Consider the following 27,610-nt stretch of genomic DNA (forward strand, 5'->3'; position numbering starts at 1 on the left):
GATCTACTGCATATACTTGAATATAAAGGTTCATAGACAACAACGCGGAAGACAAAGGCACGCGCCGACAACTGAGCGCAAGACGGAGGCACGTGCCGAAGAAAATTACTGTTTTTAGGGGCTCCAACAGGGGGTTTTGTTGGGGAGCACCCCCAGTTTACTTACTACAAATCACGCCGGCGTTGTGGGGGGTTTGGGGGGTTGTAACCCCCCACATTTTACTGTAAACTTAACTTTTTCCCTAAAAACAGGGAAAAAGTGAAGTTTTCAGTAAAATTTGGAGGGTTACAACCCCCCACAACGCCCCACAACGCGGCGCGATTTGTATTAAGTAAAGTGGGGGGTTCCCCCCATGCCCCCCCCGTCGGAGCCCTAAAAACAGTAATTTTCTTTGGTGTGCGCCTCCGCGCTGCGGTCAATTGTCTGCTCGCGCCTTTGTCCCAGCGCGCTTTTGACCTGACACCGAATATAAACCCATCCAAATATAAACCAAGATACCATTTTTGCCCTTCTATGTAGGGGAAAAATGGTATCTGAAATGTAAACTGAGGGGTTATCTTCCACCATTCCTCCCCTACCACTCTTACTCTCAGTAGTGTGTCTCTTCTTCCACTGCCAACAGAAACCCCCCCCCCCCTCCGCAATCATCAGCATACGTGCTACCCCTGAACACTACCACCCTCCTGAACAGGCAGTGTTCTCCTTCTTTCTCCCTTTCCCCTCTCAACAGGCATGACACCCTCCCCCTCCCACTGGAAGTCTCGGCAGTGGGAGGGGGAGAGCCTGGGCAGGAGAGAATGGGAATTGTTCCTGCTTCAACATGCTACTAGACTACCAGGGAGCATGGTGAGACCTGGGGGTCCTTCTGCTGGGTCAAAAAGGGGGGGGGGGGGTGTTACTGTTCTCTCACTCCTCAGGGCTTTGGGACCTTATTTGACTCTTCGTTTGGGTCTGTTTTTGGGTTCCATGGGTCCCTTGTTGGTGACTTTTGGCATGCCTTTCCTTAATGCAGTGGCGGCCATTTTTTCCCTTTGTTTCTCCTCTTCTTGACTGGAACTCTCCTAGGTCTGGAACTTCTTTTTTTGTTTGGTTTGGAGTCAGACGCTTACGAGGAATACTAGCTTACCAGTGAGCATACCATCCTATATATGAGAGAGCTCAGCTTGGTGTTCTCTATCTTGCCTGCTGGTGGATGGATACAATGCACTTGTCTCTGGATTCATCTGCTGTGACTAAGGAAAAGAAAATTATCAGGTAAAAACATATTTTTCCTTATATTTGAGTATATATGGTATGTCATCCTTCATTCTTCTGCATCAGCCCCCCTTCCTCCCCAATTAAAAAAAAAAATTCCCAGATGTGTAATGGTCTCTCTTTCTCTACCCATCCTTGATGGTAAATAAAAAAAATAAAAAAAAAAATCCCCTGGTAGTCTAGAACCCTCCTCCCACCCTAACCAACTTAAAAAAAATTCTGCAGTATCTAGTGTTCCTTCCCCCTGAGGCATACCTTAAGAGGCAGGAGCAATGCCCTCATGTGCTGCCATCTTGAAAAATGGCAGTGCCTGACCTGACAGTGCATCCTGGGATTCACCCAGCATGTCTGGTCTGCTACAGAGAAACAAATTGGTCTTTGGGCAATATGTTTGAGCAATACATATAATATACCACATCTGGAAAATTTTTGGATAACCAATAGAGCTTTATATACATTTTGGCAGGATTGAGGACTTGCAGGAAGACTTAAATAGATGTTGAACTTCTAGGTATTACTATTAAGGTTTTGAGAAGATGGGTAGGTAGCATTACATAAGAATTCCTGTACCCAGAGGGTAAGAGTTTACTGTGGTTGCTGGGGTGAATCTGCACAACATTTGTTTTTAACAAAGTATTGAGTTGTTTTAGCAGTTGCTCTGTCAATCTGATTCAGTGTGGCCCTGCCAGCTTCAGTGAGGCAATGCATCTGCTTTCCAAACTACCAAGTAGCTAGCAATGCATTTGGTGTGTGTTAGCAAGTACAGATCTCTTTTCTAAAGTATTTAGCAGCCCAGTGGTTAGAATAATGGAGTGGGACCTAGGAGGTGGCTCTAGATTCTACCTCTGCCACCCTATGTCAAGCAGTCTCGGGTCTTAATCTGTGGAACTGTGAAGGGAGAGACAGGTGGGCCACAGGCAAGGAACAACAGATCAAGAAGGGCTCAATTAAGAACAGAGTGACAGTTTCCTGCTCTGCTCCAGTCCCACCTCCTCCCCTTATTCCCTGCAAGCTGCTTGAAAGGGAGAAGCTGGAACAGAGCTCCTCTGTTGCTCTGGAGTCTGAAAAAAGTGGCAGAATTGTATTTCAGGCTGTTTCCCCTCCCCTCCCCCCCCCCCCCCGACGTTAAGCCCCAAGTAATCCTATTATTTTGTCTAAGGGACATGCGACAGGGACTCAAACCTATATGGAATTTCTTGCAAAGGTTTAGGACATAATATAGATGCTGAAGAAATGTGGCAAAAACCATCAAAGGGAGCTTTCAGTACATTAGGCTGTATATAAATTACTGTTTGAGGATACATGGACTATTTACTTGTTGTGGTATATAATAGTATACAATGTTTATGAGAAGGCAGTTGTAAGTAGTTGTCCTGCATTGGGCCAGCCCAGGTGCCAATGACATATTGATGGGGATGGGGGAGGGTCATGGTTCCCTGCAGCAGCTTGAAGGTAGTGTTGAAAGATCAAAACCCCCGAAGTTCTGGGCTTTTGTGATGATGTATGTGCGTGTGGTACTGAACCCTGGGTGCTGGAGACACATGTTACATCATTGCTTGATGAGAAATTATGCAGGTAAATCCTTCAAAAGCTGCCTTCCACAACATCTTATTTTTCCATTTTATAACAGTTGATCTTAACATAGCTTATTTGGTACCAAGATAATGAAAATTCTAATAGAATGTATGTGCAAAATGTATTTGTTTACAATTTTCAGCTTCTAACAGCTTGATCAATTTACAGACTGGGCTGGGAAGTAGAAGGAAAAAGTTTTTCATACCTGATGATTTTCTTTCTTTTAGTCACAGCAAATGAATAGAAACATAGAAAAGTGACGGCAGAAAAGGGCCAAATACAGTACAGATACTAGTGGGTTGTGTCCATCCACCAGCAGATGGAGATAGAGAGCACCAAGTTGAGCTCTGTCATATATAGCAGGCATATCCAACAGGTAGATCGCGGAGGGGTCAGAGGTAGATCGCCAGCCCTACTTGGCTCCATCTCTCCAGCAGCTCGCTCTGTTGCTAGGAGAGAGCTCGTGCTGGAAGGTCATCTGCCAAAGGCTTGACGCTGCCGCTGATTCTTTGCCTGTCTTTTTTCCCTGCTTGTGGGAATCTTGCCTGCGGGTGTATTGGGGGCGCTTGTTGTTTTCATGCCAATAGTTTGTGGGTACCCCAGGGGGTCGCTGCCCAATCCCCGTGACGATATGCTACAGGCCCGGTGTCATACCTGGTCTCCTGCCTCTCAGAATCACCCATTCCTATCCCCACCTCCAACACCCCTTAGAGGTGTGTTATATACAGGGCGCTATCCATTTGCCTGGGCTTTACCTAAATATAGTTACCGTATTAGTTGTCGTGTGCTGGTCGTTGGTCGCTTTATTGTTCGCTTTCATTAAACGTTTTTGGGCAGACACAACAAAGTGTCAAGAATTTGGCACACAGTTTGCGATATACCATTTTAAAACAAGAAGTATTTGTCAGGCTCAAAGAAATAACATTAGAAAATATATATTTCTCCATAAACAGGGTGATGGATTCATGGATCAGCCTCCTAGGTAGTACACTTACACCTGTCAGCCCCAGGGGTTGCTTACGTAGCTCCTGGTCCTTACTGGATCCAATGCATAGGGAGCAAAATATATGTATAACAGGATTGTGTGTAGCGCTCTGGGTTGTGATTATTTACATCTCCCAAATAGATCCAAAAACACCTGGACAATACACTACCTGACAAGCAACGAACTAGGCCGTGTATTAAAAAAAAGAAAAGATTTTATTCCTATAACAAGTGGCCAGACAGTACAACTTGGATGCAAAAGTTATGCACTGAGCAAGCTAGGATGCAGGGAAATATACCTTTCTCATTATTGCATAAATCACTTTAGAGTAAACACATGATTCCCTCCAGGCTGTTACATCCTGCTTCCTGACATTTTACCCAAGGAACAACAGAGCTAAATATGACCTGTTGGTGTGGGAAAGGTGTCTTAAGCAGAAGGCGCTTGGAAGCGATGCCAGCTTCTAGAACGATTCCCAGCTCAGTCAGTACAGGACAGAGGAGCCCAGCAGGGAGATAATGAGTTGTCAAAGCAGGGGCGCTGGAATGGGTTGCAGCCAGTGACGTAGCGAGGGAGGTTGGCGTCCAGAGTGGTGGCGTCCGTCATCGCCGTGCCCCTTATTTTTCCCCGCAGCATTGTGTGCGCCCCGCCCCGCATAATGTACACCAGTGTGAGAAACTTCTTCCTCCTGCTGCTTGTGCCAGCCTCAGCTCTCCTGACGTTATGTCCTGGTCCCATGACCCCGTAACTACCGGAGAAGTGCGCAGGCAAAAAATAATTGATTGGCTTTTCCCCAATTTGTTTCTGATTTTGGGGTGTGGTTTTTTTTTTCAGTTAGTGATTTTTTTTTTTTTAAACACACACTGTAGTAATTTAACATGCATTAATCATTTCATGTATATTAATTCATAGGATAGTGCATGCTATATCACTTTAGCACCCTAAGGGGGTCTTTTTACAAAGCTGTGGTAAAAAGTGGCCTTAATGGGCTCTGCTGTAGGTTTTCCTGCATGTTTGGGATGTTTTTACTGCAGCTGGAAAGTGGCCGATTTTCCAATGGTAAGCCAACTGAAATTATTGGGGAACAGCAGGCAAAAGAGTGGGATTTGAGAAACAGAACCTCTACCGTATATTGAGAAGGTACAAATGAGGACTCGGCACTGACTGTGTTTCGACAGTAGGCTTCAATCAGGAGCCTTGAGTCATTCTATACAAAAAAAAATAAGAAATAATATCCATGTAATAATACAAGCACTATAAAATAATAAAATCGATAAGAACATTTGAGTTAATAGGATAGTGAGAATAATATAAAAGCAAATAAGTGACAAATATTAATACAGTAGACTCTCAGTTAACCGACACCTGTTGGGATTGATAGATGCCGGATAAATGTAGTTTCTGGTTGCTTGACATTTACTATTAAAAATAGGCCTAACTAATACTATACCATACCAAGCCATACCATAAACTGTTCCAGACAAACTACCAGCCATGTGATAGGTAAAGTGTGGGCATACTTAAATTTCCACCAGAAATTGATTTTATTTTCATTTTTATTTAAAGTATTACAGTATTTCTTAGATTTTCTTTTTCTGGTTGCTTGAGAGTTCTGGTTAATTGATGTAGAGCATTTCAGGTTATACAAAACTCAGCAGCAAGATTGATAATGGGATTGTCAAAATATGATCACATTTCACCACATTTGCTCTGTTTAGTGTGCCGGAGGCAATGGTGTAATGAGAGTGAGAGGTGCCTGGAGTGGTGGCTCCCCTCCCCCGCTCTCTTCTCCGCCTCCCCCCCACCTCCACACACTCCTTCCCCGCCTCCCCTCCTTCTGTACGTGCACCGCTTCCCTTCCCCCATACCTCTGTAACATTCCTGGCATGAGCAGCAACCCCCAAGTTGCTGTCGCACTGCGTCGTCTCTTCCTCTGGCATTTCCTGGGTGCGGGTCCAGGAAGTGATGTTTGAGAAAACGCTGGCGCAACAGCAGCTTTGGGGTTGCTGCTCGTGCCAGGAACATTAATGCTATGCTGGCCAATGTTAAAATAAAGTAATTGAGAATAGGCTGGTGTGTTTGACCTGCCTTTAAGGTGTTTTCAGTTATTAGTATCTAATAATTAAATATCCAATGTTACAAGGAGAACGTTGGTGAGGTCACTGTCAAATTTTTCCAATATGTACCTTCTCAATAAAGAGCTGCTGTTTCTCACAGTCCTTCATCTCGTTTGCCTAGTGTTGCCCACTAATTTTGATTGACTTGGTTTTTACTCATGGGACTCCTATTGGTTTTCTACTTTTGATAGTGCTAATGGTGCCATTAGCATGTGGCCATTACAGACAGTCCTAGAGTTATAGACACCTGACTTAAGTACGACTCGTACTTAAGAACGTGCTCGTGGCTTCATTTGATTTTACTGAGCAGTATTTTCAGTGGCTTCGCTTTGGACACCAGGTATTTTCCTGTTCCTTCTAAATTTGACCTGCATTGAATGCTCTATGATAGAATGCATTGAATGCTCTGTGATAGAACTACCAGCCATTGAGACTCTTGACAAAGGCATAGATGCCGAAACACTGTCAGTGTTGAGTCTTCGAGTCCTCACAGTGCTACTATCAATGAAGTGAACTTTACACCCGTGGCTGAATTATTGACATCTCATCCTCACAACGACTCTGTTGTGCCAGCACTTACTGCCACCCATTTTGTAGGAGGTGAGAGCTTGCACACTAATCCTGTGCTAATCAGCCCGCTGCCATGCAGTGCTGTAGTAAGGGGGGGCAGTCCACCTTGGCGCCATCTTGGTGGGGGTGCAGGCATCCATCATCTTCTCCGCTCCCCCCTATTACTGCCCACGCCCCTTCCCTCCCTTCGTACCTCTTTAACGTTCACAGCGTGAGTAGCAACCCCAGCCTGCTGCTTGCACCAGCGTTGGCTCTTCCTCTGACGTCACTTCCGGGACCGGCGCCTCGGGATAGAGTAGAATAAAAGAGGAAGAAGTGAGAGAGCAAAGGAGGAGGGGCAAAGGTAGGGAAAGGGATGAGGCATAAAGAAGGGCAATAAGTGGAGTCGCAAAGTATGAAAGGACCCTCTCTTTCATCTGAATTGGCACCAATTCAGATTTAAATTTTTAGAGAAGATTTAAACTTTTAAAACGGAGTTTCTCTGTGTAATTGGCAGAGCATGCCAAAGCATAGGGGCAAGAAATGTATAGATTCAAGATGAGCAAAATAAGGAGAAGGAAGATGAAAGTGCATGTAGTAGTAACAGCTGATGAAGATTAAAGGTGCTAGAGTAGGGGTGTCAAAGTCCCTCCTCGAGGGCCGCAATCCAGTCGGGTTTTCAGGATTTCCCCAATAAATATGCATGAGATCTATTTGCATGCACTGCTTTCATTGTGTGCTAACAGAGCTTATGCATATTCATTGGGGAAATTCTGAAAACCCGACTGGATTGTGGCCCTCGAGGAGGGACTTTGACACCCTTGTGCTAGACAGTGTGCTTCCACTTCCTTATGTGTCAATGTTAAGATTCTTGTACTGAACATAAACCATGATAGGGAGCCAGTGGTGATAACTTGAAAAGGGGATTGTTTTTTTTATTTTTTTATTATTATATGCTGCTGTTATCCAGAGTTGTTTTTGTTTATTGCTGGTGTTTGTAGATTTCCTTTTGATTGTGTTTAGGGGATGACATTTTTTTTCTGGTGTCTCTAGGACTAGGTTTTAATAAATTGTGTGTATGGATTTATTTATACTAATGGTTGTGGGGCTTTTTTATGTGTAAGCACAAGGCCATCAATTGTAGTGCAGTGTAATTTTTTCCCCCTTTCATATTCCCCAATTTTCTGTGAACTGACTTGGCTACCAATCAGAAGGCAGATGTACTGTAGTTAAGTCTTCGATTGGTCACTATTCCATATAAAGCAGGCTGTTTGCAAACTAGTTTGCAGGCAACTCCCTTCATATTATTAATGTTGATAACTTTTAAACTAATTGTGAAGGCTTAAGATCTCATGCAACAGATGTTTGGATTTCCTAAACACACTATTTAACCCTAGGTCACCCCTCAAAGAGGAAGCACACAGCAATTATACCCAAGACAGAAGCAATGGAATGTCTGTGCTGAGTTAATTCATAACGGAGAACATAGGGGTATTACCAGAAAAAAAGGAAATGTCCCAAAAATGATGTCATGTCTTAAATATAGCAGGCTCCATTACCTATAAATAAATGAACCATTCCATCTGCTGTTATAAATACACTTTACTGACATGAAAACTTCAGTGTGCTTTTATACTAAAGGTAAGACAACAGTTAACATAAATGTGGGAGTTTTGACTTTCTTATTATCTTTGATTTGTCAAGTGCTTTTCTTAATGCTTAAAGCAGACACAAATATGAGCAACATATGTGGTGCTTGGTTTTGACAAAAATTTACATGGACAGTTTTACCAGCTGAGTAATGAAGGCATTATAAAACTAAGAGATTATGTTTATAATAAACAGTTACAGCCAAGCAAGATGTTAACACCCTTCAAAGACTAGCAGTTCCCTTGCTATTGTATGTTTGCAATTTCTACTAAAAGTTTGTTTGCAAAACAATATGTATAATCTTTTTTTTGTTGTTGTTGTAGATCTTTTTTTAATGCTGTTTTGTTAGGATTCGATACAGTTTGACATCTGTTTTACTGGATGAAGATAGGGGGCAGTAATTTGAAGGTTTTACGCAGGAAAACATGCATTTAACCTGTTTAAATACTACTCCCCTGTCAGTGTGTGTAGAGCGGAGAGGGTGAATGTTTTTATCAGTAAACTTGGATTAGGGTATAAAAGAAATTGATGAATAAAGGGGTGGGGGATGAAAACATGTTGGGTAAATTGAAGGGCATATTTCTAAAATCCTCTAAGTTCGCATTGGACTTGGAGGGTTTTGGAAATAAGTCGTTCAATTTCATTCTCAGGGCTATGAAGTTGGCATTAGACTCTGATTCCAGCTTCAAAATAAAAACTTACAGCATTATAGTATATGGTAAATGTGTTATTTTAAACATACTACCTTCAGCAATAGAGGAACTGGGGTAGAATAAAACATCCAACTCAGATAAAACCCACCAGTTAGGCTGTGTTAACTTGCCAAAAACTCCACTTTCTCATACAAATTACAGACGAAAGCTGGATAAGGGAAAAGGCCTCGGAAGCCACAAGGTGCAAAGGACTACCAGGGCTATGAGTGAGAGCTAGAACTAAATCTTGGATCCTCCCATGCTTCAATCATCAGCCAAAAGAAACCCTTAACATGCTACAGCGATTGTACTGTGTGTGTATAAACAAAATAATTCAATTGGACAGATAAGAGGCAAAAGGACCGAACTTGTGATGTATTGCCATTCTTAATGCAATTGACTCTTGTTGTCACTGTCCGTTTCCAAGCTGAAGCATAGCTGAATTCTTGAATGTTGCCACTGTAGTAAAATAGCCGACGATGGCCAACATTTCACAATATGACTATCGTTTCTTCAGGGCTCTGAAAAACAAAAACTGTGTTCACAGTTGTTCTATCATCGATGGTAACATCCTCAAATACAAAAATGTACCTGAATACGCAGGAAAAATGCCTGTTCTGCCTTCAGTACTAAAGTGAAAAAAATGGCGGCGCAGCGTGGATTTTATAAAAATACCAGCTGATGGCCTATGACGATTTTAGTACGCTGTGATTGGCTGGAGCTGCCTCATGACTAAAAGACAGGAAGGAAAATAAACCTAACTCCCCCTGCTTTGAAAGCACTGTTGAAAAGGAACCTTACAAACTAATGCATATTTCATCTGCTATCAACAGCAAAGTCAGAAAAAATAAATCCAATCAATGGATGTATTTAAACCTGCTGGTTGGACTGTATGTAGTTTATAAATCCACAATTGTTCCCTCCTCAGGAGCAAAAGCTTCCTGTTCCCTCCTCGTATATTCTGTGACATGTAGTCAATAACAAAACACTTTTAGATCACTGAACTGGTGAGAGTATTGGACACAGTGCTGTACCCTGGGTGCTTCCATAATACACCTGTTAATGGCACTGCAATGCTCGTTTACGCGGAGTCAAAATTTGCACAAAGTTTGCCCAGTGTACATTATTCTGCATGGACAGATGAAACAATATATGACAAAATTGGTATCGCAGTTAGTTTTGTGTTTTAATGTGTATGTCCTATTGTCCGTAGGATTAATGAATTCTGTGATAGAAAGAGTAATTTCACACGTCTTGCATCTGCCACACAAGCTATGGCCTTCCCCCATTGTTGATGCATCCATTCTCTGTCAAATGGCAGGGCATAAAATTTCCTTACGATTATGCTCTCTCCTATAAGCCACTTAAAGCTGGCATCAAAGAGACCATATGCCAATATTTCTGTACAATCCTGGATACAATATCAGTGTGTGTCCCATATTTTAAAATACAAGTAACTACTGCTTCCGAATCTCCACTTGTTGCTGTACTGGGCCATGGTGCGCCCTCATCTGGAGTACTGTGTCCAGCACTGGTCACCGTACATGAAGAAGGACACAGTATTACTCGACAGGATCCAGAGAAGAGTGACTAAAATGGTTAAGGGGCTGGAGGAGTTGCCGTACAGTGAGAGATTAGAGAAACTGAGCCTCTTCTCCCTTGAAAAGAGGAGACTGAGAGGGAACATGATCAAAACGTTCAAGTTAATGAAGGGAATAGACTTAGTAGATAAAGACAGGTTGTTCACCCTCTCCAAGGTGGAGAGAACGAGAGGGCACTCTCTAAAGTTAAAAGGGGATAGATTCCATACAAACGTATGGAAGTTCTTCTTCACCCAGAGAGTGGTAGAAAACTGGAACGCTCTCCCAGAATCTATCGTAGGGGAAAACACCCTCCAGGGATTCAAGACAAAATTGGACAAGTTCCTGCTCAACTGGAAAGTACGCAGGTGAAGCTGGGCTCATTTAGAGCACCGGTCTTTGACCTAGGGGCCGCCACATGAGCGGACTGCTGGGCCACGTGAGCGGATGATGGACCACTGGTCTGACCCAGCAGCGGCAATTCTTATGTTCTTGCTTAGTTATGTCGTAACAGTAAATCTCTGGTGGCATATAAGGCCTGTTTGTAGGCTTTACGAACCAAATCCCATGGATACCCCTAGAACCCAATTTGTGTATTAAGTCTATTGACTGGTAAGTCTGACTTCGGTTCCGGGGAAGATGGCGGAAGCTCTGATAAAAGACAGCATCGATGAGCATCTAGAAAGAAATAAACTGATGAAAACAAGCCAACATGACTTCTGCAAGGAAAGATCGTGCCTAACAAACTTATTGCACTTTTTTGAAGGAATTAACAAACAAATGGACAAAGGGGACCCCATAGACATTGTATATTTAGATTTCCAAAAAGCCTTTGACAAGGTACCCCATGAATGCTTACTATGGAAACTGAAGAACCATGGGGTGGAAGGAGACGTACATAGATGGATCAAAAATTGGTTGGCGGGTAGGAAGCAAAGGGTAGGAGTGAAGGGCCACTACTCTGACTGGAGGAGGGTCATGAGTGGTGTTCCGCAGGGGTTGGTACTCAGGCCGCTGCTGTTCAATGTATTTATAAATAATCTAGAAACAGGGACGAAGTGCGAAGTAATACAATTCGCAGTTGACACCAAACTATTTAGTGGAGTTGGGACTAAAGAGGACTGTGAAGATTTACAAAGGGACTTGAAGAAGAGTGGGCAATGAGATGGCAGATGAAGTTTAATGTAGAGAAATGTAAAGTCTTGCATATAGGGAACAGAAACCCGAAGTACAGCTATACGATGGGAGGGCTGGTAATGGGTGAAAGTAGCCTAGAAAAAGACTTGGGGGTAATAGTGGACAAGACAATGAAGCCGTCGGCACAGTGCGCGGCGGCCTCTAAGAAGGCGAATAGAATGCTAGGTATTATCAAGAAAGGTATTACAACCAGAACGAAAGAAGTCATTCTGCCGTTGTATCGGTCGATGGTGCGCCCGTATCTGGAGTACTGCGTCCAATATTGGTCGCCGTACCTTAAGAAGGGATATGGCTGTACTCGAGAGGGTTCAGAAAAGAGCGACGTGATTGATAAAAGGTATGGAAAACCTTTCATATGCTGAAAGACTAGAGAAATTGGGGCTCTTTTCCCTGGAAAAGCGGAGGCTTAGAGGGGACATGATAGACTTACAAGATCATGAAGGGCGTAGAGTAAGTGGAGAGGGACAGGTTCTTCAAACTTTCGAAAACTACAAGAATGAGAGGGCATTCGGAAAATTAAGAGGGGACAGATTCAGAACCAATGCAAGGAAGTTCTTCACCCAAAGGGTGGTGGATGCCTGTAATACGCTTCCAGAGGGTGTGATAGGACAGTGTACGGTATCGGGGTTCAAGAAGGGATTAGACAATTTCCTGAAGGAAAAGGGGATAGAAGGGTATAGATATAGGATTACTATACAGGTCCTGGACCTGATGGGCCGCAGCGTGAGTGGACTGCTGGGCATGATGGACCTCTGGTCTGATCCAGCAGAGGCACTGCTTATGTTCTTACATTTATACTCTTCTACAGAGAAGCAGATTGTACGGAATCTCAGAAATTGAGAAGTTGGCAAACTTCTCTTGAGGTGGAATGGATGGGAGCTTGAAAAGTGCAGAAACATGTTACGATCAGTACACTTACTATAAACTGTAGTCTCCAATCGATTTTCAATGCTGTTTTTTAGACCTGAAAAGCCACAATCCTCGCTGCATTACTCACTTCTCTATGAGGTCAAAGTTCAGTTGCATGAAGACATATTTGAAATGGCGCATAATTTCTGCTTGCTTCATACTTTTACTTTTATACAGCTATGTAGGCGACTAGAAAGGAGATGGCGAAAGAACAAAACACCAGACCACAGAGCACTATGGAGAGCAGCAATCAATAAATATAAACTCAACATATTGGAAGCCGAGAAATGCTACTATGCTAACAAAAAAGGAACTGAAAACATTAATAACAAAAAATTATTACTCCTGGTAATACAGCTAACTACACCCCCAAACAAAGTACTACAGGACACCCCAACACACCTACAGCTCAAGAACTAGCAGACTTCTTTTTGAACAAGATCAAAACTGTTCAAACGGAAGTAGCAAACAAACCACCAGCCCAAACACCTCCCACAGCCGCCCCCGAACTGCCCACAGAAACCAGTAAGGCTGATCTAACTTGGTCCACCTTCACTGCCCTTTCTATCTCTGACAAAAAAAATTAATATGCAAATTATCCAACCATTGCAGCAACTTAGACTATTGCTCGCCCCCACCTACTCACATCAGCACCCGAGGAACTCATCACCTGGTTTTCTACCCTCCTGAACAAATCCCTGAACCAAAGTCACCTACCTGAAGAAATGGGGAAAATAGCATTGAGCCCAATACCTAAATCCACAAATACAGATCTTTCCACTCCCTCAAATTACAGACCCATTGCTGGCATCCCAATTCTTACCAAGCTCCTTGAAAGACTAATAAGCAAGCAATTAATAGCACACATAGATTCAGACAGCAACACAGTTCTGAACTCCTCGTCTTAACATTGTTAACCAAAATTAAACTACTCCATACTTCTTCAATTTGACATATTTGCAGTCTTTGACTCCGTTGATCACCACTTGCTCTTAACAAAACTTTCAGAGATAGGGATAACAGATACTGTTCTTAACTGGTTTACGGACTTCCTCAAGAACAGAGAATACACCGTCAAAAAATATGATGTCTACTCAACAGCTGGAGGGCCTTCTGTGGAGTCCCACAGGGCTCGCCATTCTCTCCCATTCTATTTAACCTGTTCATGGACTCACTTGGGGACATCCAATTCGAAGACGAGAGCATAATGTAATACACTGACGACATCCTACTCCTCATACCAGCAGCAGGAAACCAAACTTGACACCAACAAGAAAATCTCTGATAACATAGAAAGAGTCCAAACCTGGCCAGCAACCCAAAAACTAAAGCTAAATGCCTCCAAAACCAAAGTTCTTTACTTCCATAGTGTCCAACAAACAGCATCAACAAGCATCACGCTCCTATCTGGCAACACACTCATAGTAGATAAAACCTCTAAAATTCTAGGCTGCATCCTGGACTCCACATTAACCATGGAACCTCAAGTATCCCATCTTAGAAAGAAAACTCACTTTACCATGAAACAGTTGAGACTCATCAGGCCATACTTCCATCAGCATCACTTTGCCCTCATTGTCCAGATGATGATAGTATCCTAACTGGATTATTGTAACTCCATCTACCTGGGAATCAACACCACCCTTATACACAAACTACAGCTCATTCAAAACATGGCAGTAAGACTCATTTTTGGCCTGAAAAAATATGACTCCATCTCGGCATACCTCAGACAATTCCACTGGCTACCCATCCCAGTCCAAATAAAAGTCAAAAACATCATGCATCATATAATGTACGGAAACTCAGCTTGCCCCTCTCATCAAACTTCTATCTGAAGCATGGTCCGCTTCTCGCAGACTACTTAACAGGATCCAACTGAACCTCTCTTCAACGAAAAATCTGAAATACAGAAGAATTTTCCAATCCATGTTCACCTTCCTGGGAGTTAAAATCTGGAATGATCTTACAGAAACAACAAGAACAGAAGCCAACCACACCCAATTCTGGAAAAAAACTGAAAACTCTTCTCTTTGACAATTAATTTTTTAAGATCTCCATACGCTCCGGTTCTTATGCTTAGTACGATTAGGTCTTCTCCTCCTTTCTCCCCCTTTCCCCCTTCCCCTCTGCCCTATCTACGCTTTGTCTTTTCAAGTCGCCTAGAGCCTGTCTAGGTTTGTGTGACACTCACAAATATTAGATTAGATTAGACTTTTTTTGTTAAGTTCTGGCCTGCTGACGTCACTGCTGATATCAGCACATCATTAAAGGCTGAGCATTCTTGGCACTGAGTGATGTCTCCAGAGTAATTACTGAGTTCTTGTATGCACCTGCTTCAACTGAGTCACAGTTGCACATCAGCACCACTTCCTCAAATGTTTCACTCTGGGATGAGGGGAGGGCAGGGCAGGGCAGATGAGTTAGGGTCACATACGTATGTGTATAACCTCTCTGGGAAAAGATGACTGAAATAGAAGATCCAAAATGTTGAGAATGGACCATTTTTCAAGTTCCATAAACAGTTCTATAAAAAAAACAACAAAACCAAACCACATTTGAACATCTGTAACTTTTTATTTTTTTTCTTACATAAAAGGATGAGGTTTGTACTGTTACATTACAAATTGTTTGCTCTTATAGAACTTATAAAAGCCTCCTCTTCTCTAGTACCCCTTAGTATTTAGCAAGCAGCTATTTCTGGACAGGGCTGGCTCAACCTATGGACCAGGTGAGGCTTTGGTCCAGGACATTGGTGCTAAAGGGTACCAAATGTCTGGGCCGTGATGTCACCCAGCCCATAAGCTGGCAGTGGCTCGCTTGCTTGCACCCTCCTGCACTCCCTCTCCCTCATCTCTTACTGTAGCTGGCTGTTTGGCGTCATCGCAGCATTATTGAAGCGATGAGCCCCAGCATCCAACAGGTGCAGCTTGTGATTCCTCCAGTCTTCAAGGCCTTGCCTCCTCAAGGGAGCAGGCCTAAGAAAACATTTAAGCCCTCCCACTTGCTGGATTGGCCTCCGATTGGCCAGGTGGTGCAATGCAAAGCATGCTGGTATTGGATGCATAACATCCAATCTCAATGGGCCTTCTAGAGAGGCGCAGGACGCTGAAGCATTTCAGCATCTACTGCAGTCTTTCTTTGCTGAGCTGTCCACAATACTCGGAGGTGCTCCTGCCTCTGCCCACCAACACAGTCCATGTCTCTATGAGGTATTCGAGTCTGCAGTGTGGTGCTGCCTCTACAAATTTTATGTAAGGGGGCCATGCCTGGTCTCTTCGTCTGAGCCCCGGGAAGGATGGAGGGGGATAGTGGAAGCTGTTTGGGGAGGGAGAGGGATGGAGAAAATATTTAGCTGCAGGAAGGGAAGGAAAGTTGGGCAGAGAGAGAAAGGAAAACTAGTGGAGAGGAGAAAATATGCAGGGGGTAGGAGGGGAAGGAAAGCTGGCAGAGAGGAGAAAATATTCAAGGACAGTAGGGGTAGGAAAGCTGGGAAAGAGGAGAAAATATTCTGGGGCAGGGGCTGAATAGAGGGAAAATGGCAAGACAAGGGGCCCCTTTTTACTAAACCACAGTAGAGCATTTTACAGTGGGCCAGTAAGGTAAATACTCCGACGCTCATTCAGTTCCTGTGAGTGTTGGAGCATTTTCTTTGCCAGCCCAAAGTAAGAAGCTACTGTGGTTTAGTTAAAACCAGCAAAAGAATGTTGCTAGGAAGGGAGAATGATTTTTTTTTTTTTTTTTTTTTAAATAGGGGGTACATTAAAGAAGATGAAGATGCTGTGGTGGGGGGTGGATTTTTACAGGTTAAAGGGATGGATGCTGTTGTTTCTAGTGGGGGTGATTTTTCCATTCTGATATATCCTCATCTAGTTCCAGTTTTCTGGACATCTGTAGCAAGTACACATTAGAGGCTGGCTTGCATTATTGCTCTATTTATATGCAAAATTCCCACGTGCCTTTATGATGGATGTCTAGAAAATCAGAATGTCCTGGGGCCTGGGTTGAGGAACACATGGTTAAATTATTGGATTGCATTTGGCTTGGCTTCTGTTTTGAAACATTTGATTTTTGTTTCTTGTATTTTGTAATTTGATTTGTTTCCTCACCTACTCCTCGGGACACTGACCAGTCTGGTTTTCTGGATATCTACAGTAAATACACACGAGAGGTTTGCATGCATAAACATTGCCTTCGTTATATGCAAACCTCCCATGTGTCTTCATGGTGGATGTCCAGAAAACCAGAATGCCAGGACATACTTGGTTAAATTATTGGATTGCATTTGGCTTGGCTTCTGTTTTGAAACATTTGATTTTTATTTCTTGTATTTTGTATTCCCATTTTCTTTCTGATTGATTTATACAGTATATAGTTTATTTGAGCAGCTCAGGGTTGGGGGCGGAGCAAGGGGTGGGGCATTATTGGGAGAGGTGGAAGTGCAAAAGTTAGTTTGGGGTACCACAACCTCATGACCCAGCCCTGTTTTTGGATATTCAATGGTGGATCCTGAAAGGGTTTCAGCATTGAACATCCATGGGTTTTTTTTTTTTGAGCCGGTTAACATATAGCTGATATTCAGCTCTTGACTGCATAAACCAAACCACTGAAAGATACGACTGCTGTTTATGCAGCCTGATTTTAAGTGCTATACTTATGCGGTGAGGGGCTGAAAATATTGGCACTTAACCCAGCTCCACCTCTGGAATACCCACATTAGCTGCTTTTGAATTTGGCACTTAACTGGTCATTGAAAATGACTGGATAGCCGTGAACAAGCAATTTAACAGGTCAGTTGCTATTTTTGGGCTGTTAAATCATTTTGAATATCAACCAACTCATTTTTTGTTTCTTGAGACTTTAATCACCTTTTCCCGTCAAGAGAGTAATGAACATTTCTCTGTTTATTGGCTGCTTCTTGCTTTTTACTATGAGGACTATATTTGTAGTTATACTGCAGGTTGTACTGCCTTCCCCCCCCCCCCAAGCCTGGTTGCAACTCCCAAATAGTTCTCACAACAAAATGTTTGTTTAGCCTGATATATGCTTTAAGCTGATTTTCAGCCGCTAAACATGTGTTATATTAAGTGGCTTGACTGACAACATTCCAATTTTAGCCATTTCCCATGTCTTTTTTTTTTTTTGTTGTTGTTTGTTTGTTTTTCAAATTGGGAAATTTTATTTTTTTAATATAAGAACATAAGAATAGCCATACTGGGTCAGACCAATGGTCCATCTAGCCCAGGGATCTCAAAGTCCCTCCTTGAGGGCCGCAATCCAGTCAGGTTTTCAGGATTTCCCCAATGAATATGCATTGAAAGCAGTGCATGCACATAGATCTCATTCACATTCATTGGTGAAATCCTGAAAACCCGACTGGATTGCGGCCCTCAAGGAGGGACTTTGAGACCCCTGATCTAGCCCCAGTATCCTGTTTCCACAGTGGCTAATTCAGGTCACAAGCACCTGGGAAAACCCCCAAATAGTAGTAGCATTCCATGCTGCCGATTCAGAGTAAGCATTAGCTTCTCCCATGTCTGTCTCAATAGGACACTATGGACTTTTCCTCCAGGAATTTGTTCAAACCTTTTTTTTTTTTTTAAACCCATGTACTTTAACCACATCCTCTGGCATTGCGATCCAGAGATTAACTATTCTCAGAGTGAAAAAACATTTCCTCCTATTAGTTTTAAAAGTATTTCCTTGTAACTTCGAGTATTTCCTAGTCTTTGTAATTCTTGATAAGAGTACAAAATTGCACCCATTGTACACTACTCAGGATTTTGTAGACTTCAATCATATCTCCCCTCAGCCATCTCTTTTTCAAACTGAAGAGTCCTAATCTCTTCAGTCTTTTCTCATACAAGAGGAGTTCATCCCATTTATCATCTTGGTCGCTTTTCTTTGAACCTTTTCTAAGTCTACCAGAAGAGTATGCACTAGTTAAAATATTGCTTCCAAAAAGAGAAAATGAAAATTCCTATAAAAGACACAGGAAACTAGACAAAATGAAAATACTTTTACTGCAACCTTTTAGTTCTTAATGCTGCCTCCTTTCACCTGTTTCTTTCATCCATATTGAGGGTATATGCATAGGAAGAAGATAGAGCTGTTCAGAAATGTTAAAATCAAAACCGAAAAAACCCAGAATTCAAACAAGTAAGGATGTTCAAAAACTCAAACCCGCTTATGCTGGATTAGGTTCAAGTGAGGACTTTGAGATGGGATTTTGTCCTGTTGCTGATCCCACATTTGACAAGCAGGAGAGCAAGTTTCTTCTTTGCAACTATTAATATAAATTTTAAAATAAAGTGCATTGTCTGTGGTGGTCTGAGCCCAGGCTGTAAACCTTATTATGAAAAAGGATTTTTATTTTATCAGAGGAAAGAAATCATGCATGGTGTGTGTGTATAGTGTGGGCTCACTATTTACTGGGGTTAGGTTCTTAGAAAACCCTGTGAATACCGAAAATGCGAATCCGTAACCATTGATCCTATGGGAAAAAGGAGGTTAAGTTCCTGTGTGTTTCTGTTCATTGTACACTTTTGCTACCTATCTCATCATTTTGTGTACCCTTCTTGTAAGGAACAGCTTGCTGCTTATACAGTACCTTTTATAGTCTTCTTCTCTGAGTACACTACCGAAACGCTTATCCAAGCCCTCATCACCTTGTGCTTAGACTACTGCAACTTGCTACTCTCAGGCCTTCCGCTTAGCCATCTCACTCCCTCCACTCTGTCCAGAATTCAGCTGCAGGACTCATATTCTGGGAGAGCCGCTTTACTCACGTTACCCCTCTCCTGAAGACACTTCATTGGCTTCCCATCCGTTTCTGATTACAATTCAAACTCCTCTTACTGACCTACAAATGCACTCACTCAGCTGCCCCTCACTATCGTTCTTCACTTATCTCCCCTATGATCCCCCCCCACCCCTTGAGTTACGCTCAGCTGATAAGTCCCTCCTGTCTGTGCCCTTCTCTTCAACTGCCAACTCCAGACTCTCTCCCTTCTGCTTTGCTGCGCCGTATGCTTGGAAGAAGCTGCCCGAATCCCTACGGCGGGCTCCGTCTCTGGCAAGGCCCAGTTAAAAGCCAACCTCTTTGAGAGTGCTTTTGATTCCTAACTCCTCTAACTTTGGGTTCTGCATCCCCAACCCTATATGCATTGTCTGTCTGTCCAAGTTAGATTGTAAGTTCTTCTGAGCAGGGACTGTCTATAAATGTCAAAATATACAGTGCTGCATACACCTTTCAGCGCTTATATAAGTGATGATTATTATTATTAGTAGTATAAGTTTATTTTATACACAGTTTTTTTGTAAATGTACAGTATGTACAGTCTTTTGGCATATCAGTATTCATCCAAAGCTCTATATGATTATCTTCATCCTCATGGGAACACACTGTGCATGGCCATGAATAGTGAAAATGGGTTACATTCTATATTGTTTTGGGAATAAGCAAATTTCTGAATACAGAACACATGGCTAATGAGAACACATTGTATGTATTTGAGGAGGATGTTGGGTTTTTTTTCAGCTCCTTTTCCCTATCACCTTGGTCAACCTGCAAGGATTTAATGTTCCACTTGATATATACTTCCTTTCTGACGTAAGTTAGCAGAACTCGCTTGTAGGCAAAATACACAAGGAATGCTTGTGTTTTACTGCAGCATGCCTTGCCCAAGAAGTTTGTAAATGTTGGGTTTTATAGTAGAAGTTTTAAATGTTGTAATTACTGATTTAAGACCAGACAAATTGCCATAATACTTCATCCTTTAGATGTTCAGTATATAATTTTGCTCCAGGCTGTATGGTGTCTCACTAACTCTTGGCACAGAACAAGGGTGCTCTGTTTTGTTCCTAGGAACACAGCAACCACACTTGGTTTTCTGCTCCGAAGGAATTCAGTCTGTGCACCTACAGCCAAAAAGTCTTTGGCTGCTCTGAAGCCTTTATCAATGTTGCGGTGTCGGGGGTTTTGAACCCAACGATTTAAAAATTCCTGTGCTTGAACTAAACCACATAGTTAATGTTTTAGGTGTGTTAAAACTGAGTTGCACTGCCAGCGTCATGCACTTGGAGTGCTTTGAGTAGTTTTACTAATCTGTCAGTAAAGCATTTACTTGAGGATAAATATAGACCGGCTGCCTCGCTGCAATTTCTACGTTGTCGTCATATGCTGGAGCTAAAAATGACCCTTTCATACCTTTGGGTATGGGAAGCTGGCTGCGATCAGGAGGTCTGCTCCAGTCCACAGCACGGACTTTTACGGCTTATCTTTTATCGTGCTAGTCTAAAGGATTCTGGTTTTTGTGACAGTGAAAAATGAATAGTGAAGGCGAGAAATATCCTCTAGCTGCTTTTAATATTTTGGGACAAAAGCAGATTTAATAGGCCAGCCCAGATCTCTTCAAACTCATGGAGGTGACGGCAGCATGCTGGGGAAGAGCCAATGTTATCAGCTTCATAAAGGGTCTCGGTAGGTAAAGTCTTTTCAAGATAAGTGTAGTATTTTTATTTGCTCATTTTAGCAATGAGGAAAACGGTAGAATCTGGTGTTTTTAAGTAAAATTATGTTTCTCATTTAATCAGCAGAATATTTAGTTTTCATAAGTTTTGTCTAAAACTTCGGCCAAAAACTCTATCCAGTGTTGGCGAACCTGGCTTTCTCTTAACGTACGGATTGTTGTTTTGCTGGTTCTAGAAATCTAAACAGAACAGCTGGTATTGTGTATTGTACTGTAACTGGGAAAGTGTCATTGTTGACTTATTAAAATATGTGAAAACAGAGGATGCTTTCTGTAAAGAACTGTTACGCTTAGAATTTTTATAGAATGTATGATAACAGAAAAGCTGCAGTATATAAAATTTGCATCTACAAAGAGAATAGAATGAATACATTGAGTGTCATTTTAGACAGGATGTACAAATTGGAATTGAAATGCCCAGATTGGAACATTTCAAGCAGTTTAGAACGGATCTGCCGACATAAGGCCAGACAGTGCCAGACACCATGGTAAAAAATACTGTGGTGGGGAGTCTTTTTTTTTTTTTTTTTTTTCTTTACTAGCAATGCTCAGCACAATAGCATGCAAATTTTTATGCATGCTAATTGTGCAGAGAATCGCCGGTAGAAGGGGAGAGGAACTGTACCTGGCATTTGTTTAGAAGAGCAATCGCTAAGAACAGTTTCTCCCTCCTGTCAAACTAGCTGCTCTCCCTGCTTTGCTGAGCCACAGGATTCCCTGAAGCCACTTTGGGGCTTCCGCTGCCGGCTAAGCCACTTATCGGCTGAGCCAGCAGGGGAAGGGAAGCCACCAATGGCTTCAGGGAGTCCTGTGGCTCAGCAGGGCAGGGAAAGCATCTTTTATTGAAAAAAAAAAAAAAATAATAATAATAATTGGCACTGGTGTTGTGTGCACAACACCTGTGCCATTAAAAAAAAAAAGACCCCCCTCCATGCTGTGACTCACTGTACTTTAAATTGGCAGGAGGGATGCCTGCTGCCTCCTGCTGCTGGAGGTTCCCCCTCCACTCCCTGACGGCTCCCTGACTGCTTTTTCACATGCTTTTTCATTAGTATAAGTGCTTTCACCTAATGTTAGGTGCATAAATGCAGACTTACACTAGTATTTAATGGCAGTGTGTGTGGTGCACATCCTGGCAATCAACATTAGGCAACCTTTTGAGAAATAGCCTCTAATTCTCAATATAGGATGATTGCACTTAATGGTCTAAGAAGCTGAGAGGAAGAGAACAATTGTTATTTCTATGTTACGTTAAATTTACTTTTTCATTGGGGACAGAGATGCCGCAAGGATCATGAGTACCTTAGGCTAATCTTCAGTCTTAACATCTCCCATGAATTATATTCCAGGCCCTCCCCCTCCCGAAGATTTTGATAATTAAACAAAAAAAAAAAATCACTATCGCACAAATATTCTATAAAAATACCAGATAAAATATGTGCTGATGATTCTTTGTGTGGCTGCCAGGACTAGTGGTATAACTGAGACTCAGGGTACCTTGGGTGGGAGGACCAAGATGGTCCCCACACCCTAAGCCTGGTACCTCTTCCCCCTGCCCCCAGCACTCAGCTGCTTACTCTCCTGCTGGGTCCTCCAGACACTACAGTGGCAGAGACAGCGCTACAGCCTGCCTCTCTGGCCAGCGGGGCCTTTCTTCTGCTGCATCCTGCCCATAGGAAGTTGCATCAGAATGGTGGGACATGGTAGAGGAAAGGCCTCGCTGGCCAGAGAGGCAGTCTGAAGCATTGTCTCTGTTGCTGGAGGCAGCTGGGAATTTTTTTTGGGGGGGGAGAGGAAGGGAAGAGGTACTTGACCGGGGGTGGGTGCAGCTGCAGGCAACCTCTACCATTGTATAGCCCTGGGCATTTTCCCGGGTTCGCTCAATGGTAGCTGCACCCCTGGCCAGGACCTGTTGTTTTGCTTTGAATGTAGCTGCTGTTTGCTGTCCCCAAGAAGCTGCTGACTAGTCTTGCTTGATGTTTGGGCTGACCTTGCAGGGGGGAGATTTAGCAGGAGATAAGCAGAGGGGAATGTTTAAAAATGAAACTTTTATTCAAAGTCAAAGTTTAATAAAGATGGCTGGTTCACTTTTCTTTTGAAATACAGGTAATGTCATCTCTCTTAGAAAAAATAATTTTTCTTCTCTTTTTATTTTCACTTTTTTAAAGTTGACTGCCTATTCAAACTGATTAGTAGATAATATATGAATTTCACACTATTGTAGGATATGAATAGAAAATATGTCTTTATTTGTAAGTGGCTGGATTATATATGAACAAAAATATAATTACCCTTCTAGTGAGTATGAAATGGGGTGTCAGATATGACCAGTCTAAGCTTTTTCAGAAGCCGCTTGACAACACAATTAGGATATCTTCAATTATGCAGTGCCCCTAGCCTTGATAAAGCTCTGCGAAACGCGTTGGCAGAGGGGAGTATTGAATTGAATGTTGGAATAAAAGATATGTTCCACCATTACTTACAATGGAATGAAGATACAGCTTTTTAAAGATAAGTTCTTTAAAAACTTCAGATAGATGCACTGATAAATATGACAGTGAAAAAATTATTAAAAAAATTTTATTTATAAAAAAAAGTATTACATTATAATGATTGGGGATGTATGAAGAATTGACAGACCGTTGAAGCGCTCTCGCTTAGACTGGTCATATCTGACACCCCATTTCATACTCACTAGAAGGGTAATTATATTTTTGTTCACTTTTTTGTTTCACACTTTACGTTTGTGTGGATTATATATGGCCATTCAGTTGAGGGTGGGCTGAGATGGTTTAGATGAGCTGGCGTGAGCTTCGACTGAGATTCCAGTAGATGCACAATACCAGGCAGAGTTTTTGGTTTCTGGCCCAGAAATATATAAGAAAAAGAACAATTTAAATTAAATAATTAAATTATAGAGCGTTTGTTTGGGCAGACTGGATGGACCATTCAGGTCTTTTATCTGCCGTCATTTGCTATGTGTTACTATATGTATATAATGGGTGGGAGGGTAAGTGTTATGGGAGACATTGTCTCTCTCCTGACATCCTTAACAGTCTGCTAAGGGAAATGTATTGCTGTTTGAAAAACACTGTAGTAGAGTTGAGGTTGCAGGTAATAACATGGTGCAGAGTTCATCACCGTTTCCGTCCCCGTGGATAACTGTGGGAAATCATCCCCATGTCTTTCTTTAAGGAGAGAGGGAAGAATCAGAGTATGAATGGGCATAACAACTATCCCTCAAGCCTTGCATGAAAGAATACTGGTGTAGAAGGACTGAGGTTGAGATAGACACTAAAGAGGATGGTTTCCTGCGGTTATCCGCGGGGACGGTGATGAATTCTGTCACCGGATCATTTTCTAGTTGCAGGCTGGATCCACATGTTTTGTTAGAATTTGCCACTGCAATGCAGTGAAGTACAGATGCCACTGAAAATGAGTTCCAAAATGAGAGAGTGAAAGTATTTATTAAAACAAATCATGAATGTCGGTGATCACATAAAACCCCAAATTGCCATGTTTTGGCTTATACATGCATCAGAATAAAGCATCAATTAAAAAAAAACAAAACAACAACCCCCCCTCATAATATTAAAATAAAAAAATGTTGAGTAAATATCCATGTTAAACATCACCTAAAAATGTAAACAAAAATATTGTAAATTGTCAAAGTTACATAGCAGTACAAAAGCCCTATTCATTAGAAGCTGTAAATACAGATCAAGGAGTTTCATAGATAGCAATTTGGCAAGATAAAGAGAATGGGTTTTCAAATAAATTACTGAATATAGTACAGTTGTTTTTGAAATCACATGCTAGCACACACTTTGTTACAGGGTCACACTGCAATTCTGTTTCTGAAAAAAATGTGTGTATTGTTCTGGTATCACAGAGACTTTGAAAACTGTAAGTACTGGATGCTCTAGACCAGATGGAAGTGAACACTGCCTTTGTCTAGAGGAGATCTTTCTGATGCCTCGTGCTGTTTGTCTAAGCTCCCTTGGGATGTGGCAATTAAAGGGACAGTGCTACAGAAATGATAAGTAGTAGTCGTAATATCAGCCCAGGAGAGCTGCACCCAAGGGCTTTGCCGTCACATACTCAGCTCTTACACCCACTCTTCAGTTCCCACAAAACTTTCAATTCTTTATATCACTGCCATTATGGCAGGCTTCCTACAACAGTCAATAAAATAACAATGTCATACTGTACTTTCATCAGTGTAGTGTTGGCAGTGATGAGGGGTAAATGTGGACCTCATGCATCCCTAAAATTGATGCACGTTTCAAATGCAGAGTTAGAATTGTGTGAATGACAATAGTGTTTTGCTTGGACTGAGGAAGGTGTTCACACTGTCACTGTGCATTTGTGAGCTTTCAGACCCCAGAAAATGAGTCGTTGAAATGCTCCCTGGAGGTGGTTCTTTTCTCTCCATTACTGAGCTTTTGCACTATTGTCTGTGGATAATGGTCTCAGAAAGGATACCTTCTGGGCTAGCTGTTTTGCAGTCAGTCTTGCTAATCTTGGAGTTAGTGGGGCAACATAGAGGCCACCAGTTAGTTTTAAGAAGTGCTTTGTATTCCAGAAGGCCTCTTTATTGGAAGGGAAGGGGGCTGCTGGACCTGCAATTGGGAGGGGGCTGCTGGACTCGCAATTTGGAGGGGGCTGCTGGACCCGCGATTGGGAGGTGGCTGCTGGACCCGCGATTGGGAGGTAGGGCTGCTGCTTGGGCTGCTGGATTGGCTGGAGCTGAAGGGAAGGGGAACAGGTGCTGGATCTGATGTGGGAGTTGTGGGGAAGAGAAACAGGTGTTGGGCCGATTTGGTGAGTGGACTGGAGCTGAAGGGAATGGAGAGATGCCAGACCCACACCCGGGCGCTGAAGGGAAGAGATGTTGGACCCATGGGAAGGGGGCTAGAGGGAAGGAGAGAGGTGCAGAACCTGCAGGGAGGAGGTGAGAGAAGGGAAAGAGAAAAGCTGAACCAAGGGGATGAAGGAAGAGTGAGTGAAATATTGAACATAGCGGAGAGTGAGAGACATACACTGGTGTAAGGGAGTACGAGAGGGGAGAAGCTGGATACAGGGAGATATACAAAAAGAGGGGAGATGGACATGGTTGGAAGCTTAGGAACAGGGACAAAAAGGGGAATGCTGCATGGGTCTCTCTCAACACCTCTTCCTCAGGTTCTTTTCTCTCCCTGGAATCGAGTGCTGCAGATTGAAGGCTTTTGGGGCAGGCCTTTGGCACAGGCTCACCTCGTTGATTCTGCACATTTAATTTCAGCTGAGGAGGTAGGTGGGGGACAGGAGAAGAAACTCCGGACAGTAGCATGACAAGGGGGGGGGGGGAACGCGGGAAGGGCGGTCCGCCCCGGGTGCACTGCTGGTCCACTGGGTCCGTAACCTCCCACCCTACTTTGCTGCTGCTGCTTTCCTGAATCAGCAGCGGCAGCAGTAAACTTTAAATTCCGTCATCGCAGGGACCTTCTTGCACCTCCCCATGGCTGTTGGTCCACCCCCTACAATGTCACTTTCTTGTTCTGGAGCAGAGCTGACAGCTGTGGGGAGGTACAGCAAGGTCCTGTGATGACTTGTGTTTAAGTTTACAGCCGCTGCTGCTGGTTCAAGAAGCATACAGCAGCGGTGGAGAGGTGAGGGGGCAAGATACTGGATGGTATTGGGTGGAGGACAGTGTTCCCTTTAAGCTGTGCAGGTCTTCAGAGCCCAACGCAGCAGCTCTTGGATGCCGCAAACCTGGAGCAGCACTTCCCGCCACCAGGATTTATCTTGGAGCAGGCCAAGCGGCTGCTCCCTGCAGTCTGGGGTTCCATCCATTCCCCCTACCCCCCCCTTTTCCCCCTCCGTGGACTCTATCTCTGCATGTCTCATCCTTTAGGCATCCATCAGCATGAGTGAACACACGCTGCCTTCAGCAGCCCGGAAGCTTTCGCTGCTACTTCTTCCTGTTGCCTGTCTCCTCATGGGTGGTAAGCAGCACCAGAGGGAAAGCTTACGGGCTGCTGACTGCCCGAAAGATGAAAGAGTGACTGCCCTACCAGATCCCGTGGAGGGGATGATCATGCTCGGGAGGTGGGGGGCATTAGAAAAATGCTGACCCAAGGGGATGTAGAGGGAAAAAAGAAAGATGCCAGACTTCCGGGGCAAGGAAGGGAAGGAGAAGACAGAAATGTCAGACCAGGTAGGGAATAAGAGGAAAAAAAGAGAAGAGGAGATACCAGACCACAGGAAGAGAGAAAAGGAAGGAGAGAGATGGACTACTAGAGGGAGAGGGAAGGAGAGAATTTCCAGACCAGGGAAAGGATGGAGAAGAGAGATTCCAGACTAGGGTAGGGAGGAAGAAGGTAGAGAAGGAGAGAAACACCAGATCACAAGAAGGGGGAAAGGGAAAGAGAGAGATGGACTTCTGGAGGGGGAGAAGGGAAAGAGATGCCAGACTAGAGAAGGGAAGGAGGAGAGAGAGGTAGGGGAGAGGGAGAAGAGAAGGGCAAAGAGATGCCAGACCACAAAGGGGGAGGAGGGAAGGGAAGGAGGGGAGAGTGATTGATGCCAG

The 27,610-nt window shown here is 43.1% G+C and overlaps 1 protein-coding gene across 7 annotated transcripts in view; it reads left to right on the forward strand.

Annotated features, from left to right (window-relative positions):
• Window positions 1–27,610, forward strand: part of FRY (FRY microtubule binding protein) — a 501,309-nt gene that overhangs the window by 88,054 nt on the left and 385,645 nt on the right. The window contains exon 1 of one of the 7 annotated variants that reach the window (XM_033948463.1): window positions 8,003–8,121. The exons of 5 other annotated variants lie outside the window; for them this stretch is intronic. In XM_033948463.1, the coding sequence (XP_033804354.1) occupies window positions 8,091–8,121 (31 nt within the window). In that variant the 5' untranslated portion in view covers window positions 8,003–8,090. Of the gene's footprint in view, window positions 1–8,002; window positions 8,122–20,752; window positions 20,991–27,610 lie in introns of those variants that run through there. One more of the 7 variants, XM_033948461.1, reaches the window with a different exon arrangement.

This window comes from Geotrypetes seraphini, chromosome 6 (genome assembly GCF_902459505.1).
Source record: "Geotrypetes seraphini chromosome 6, aGeoSer1.1, whole genome shotgun sequence".
NCBI lineage: Eukaryota > Metazoa > Chordata > Amphibia > Gymnophiona > Dermophiidae > Geotrypetes > Geotrypetes seraphini.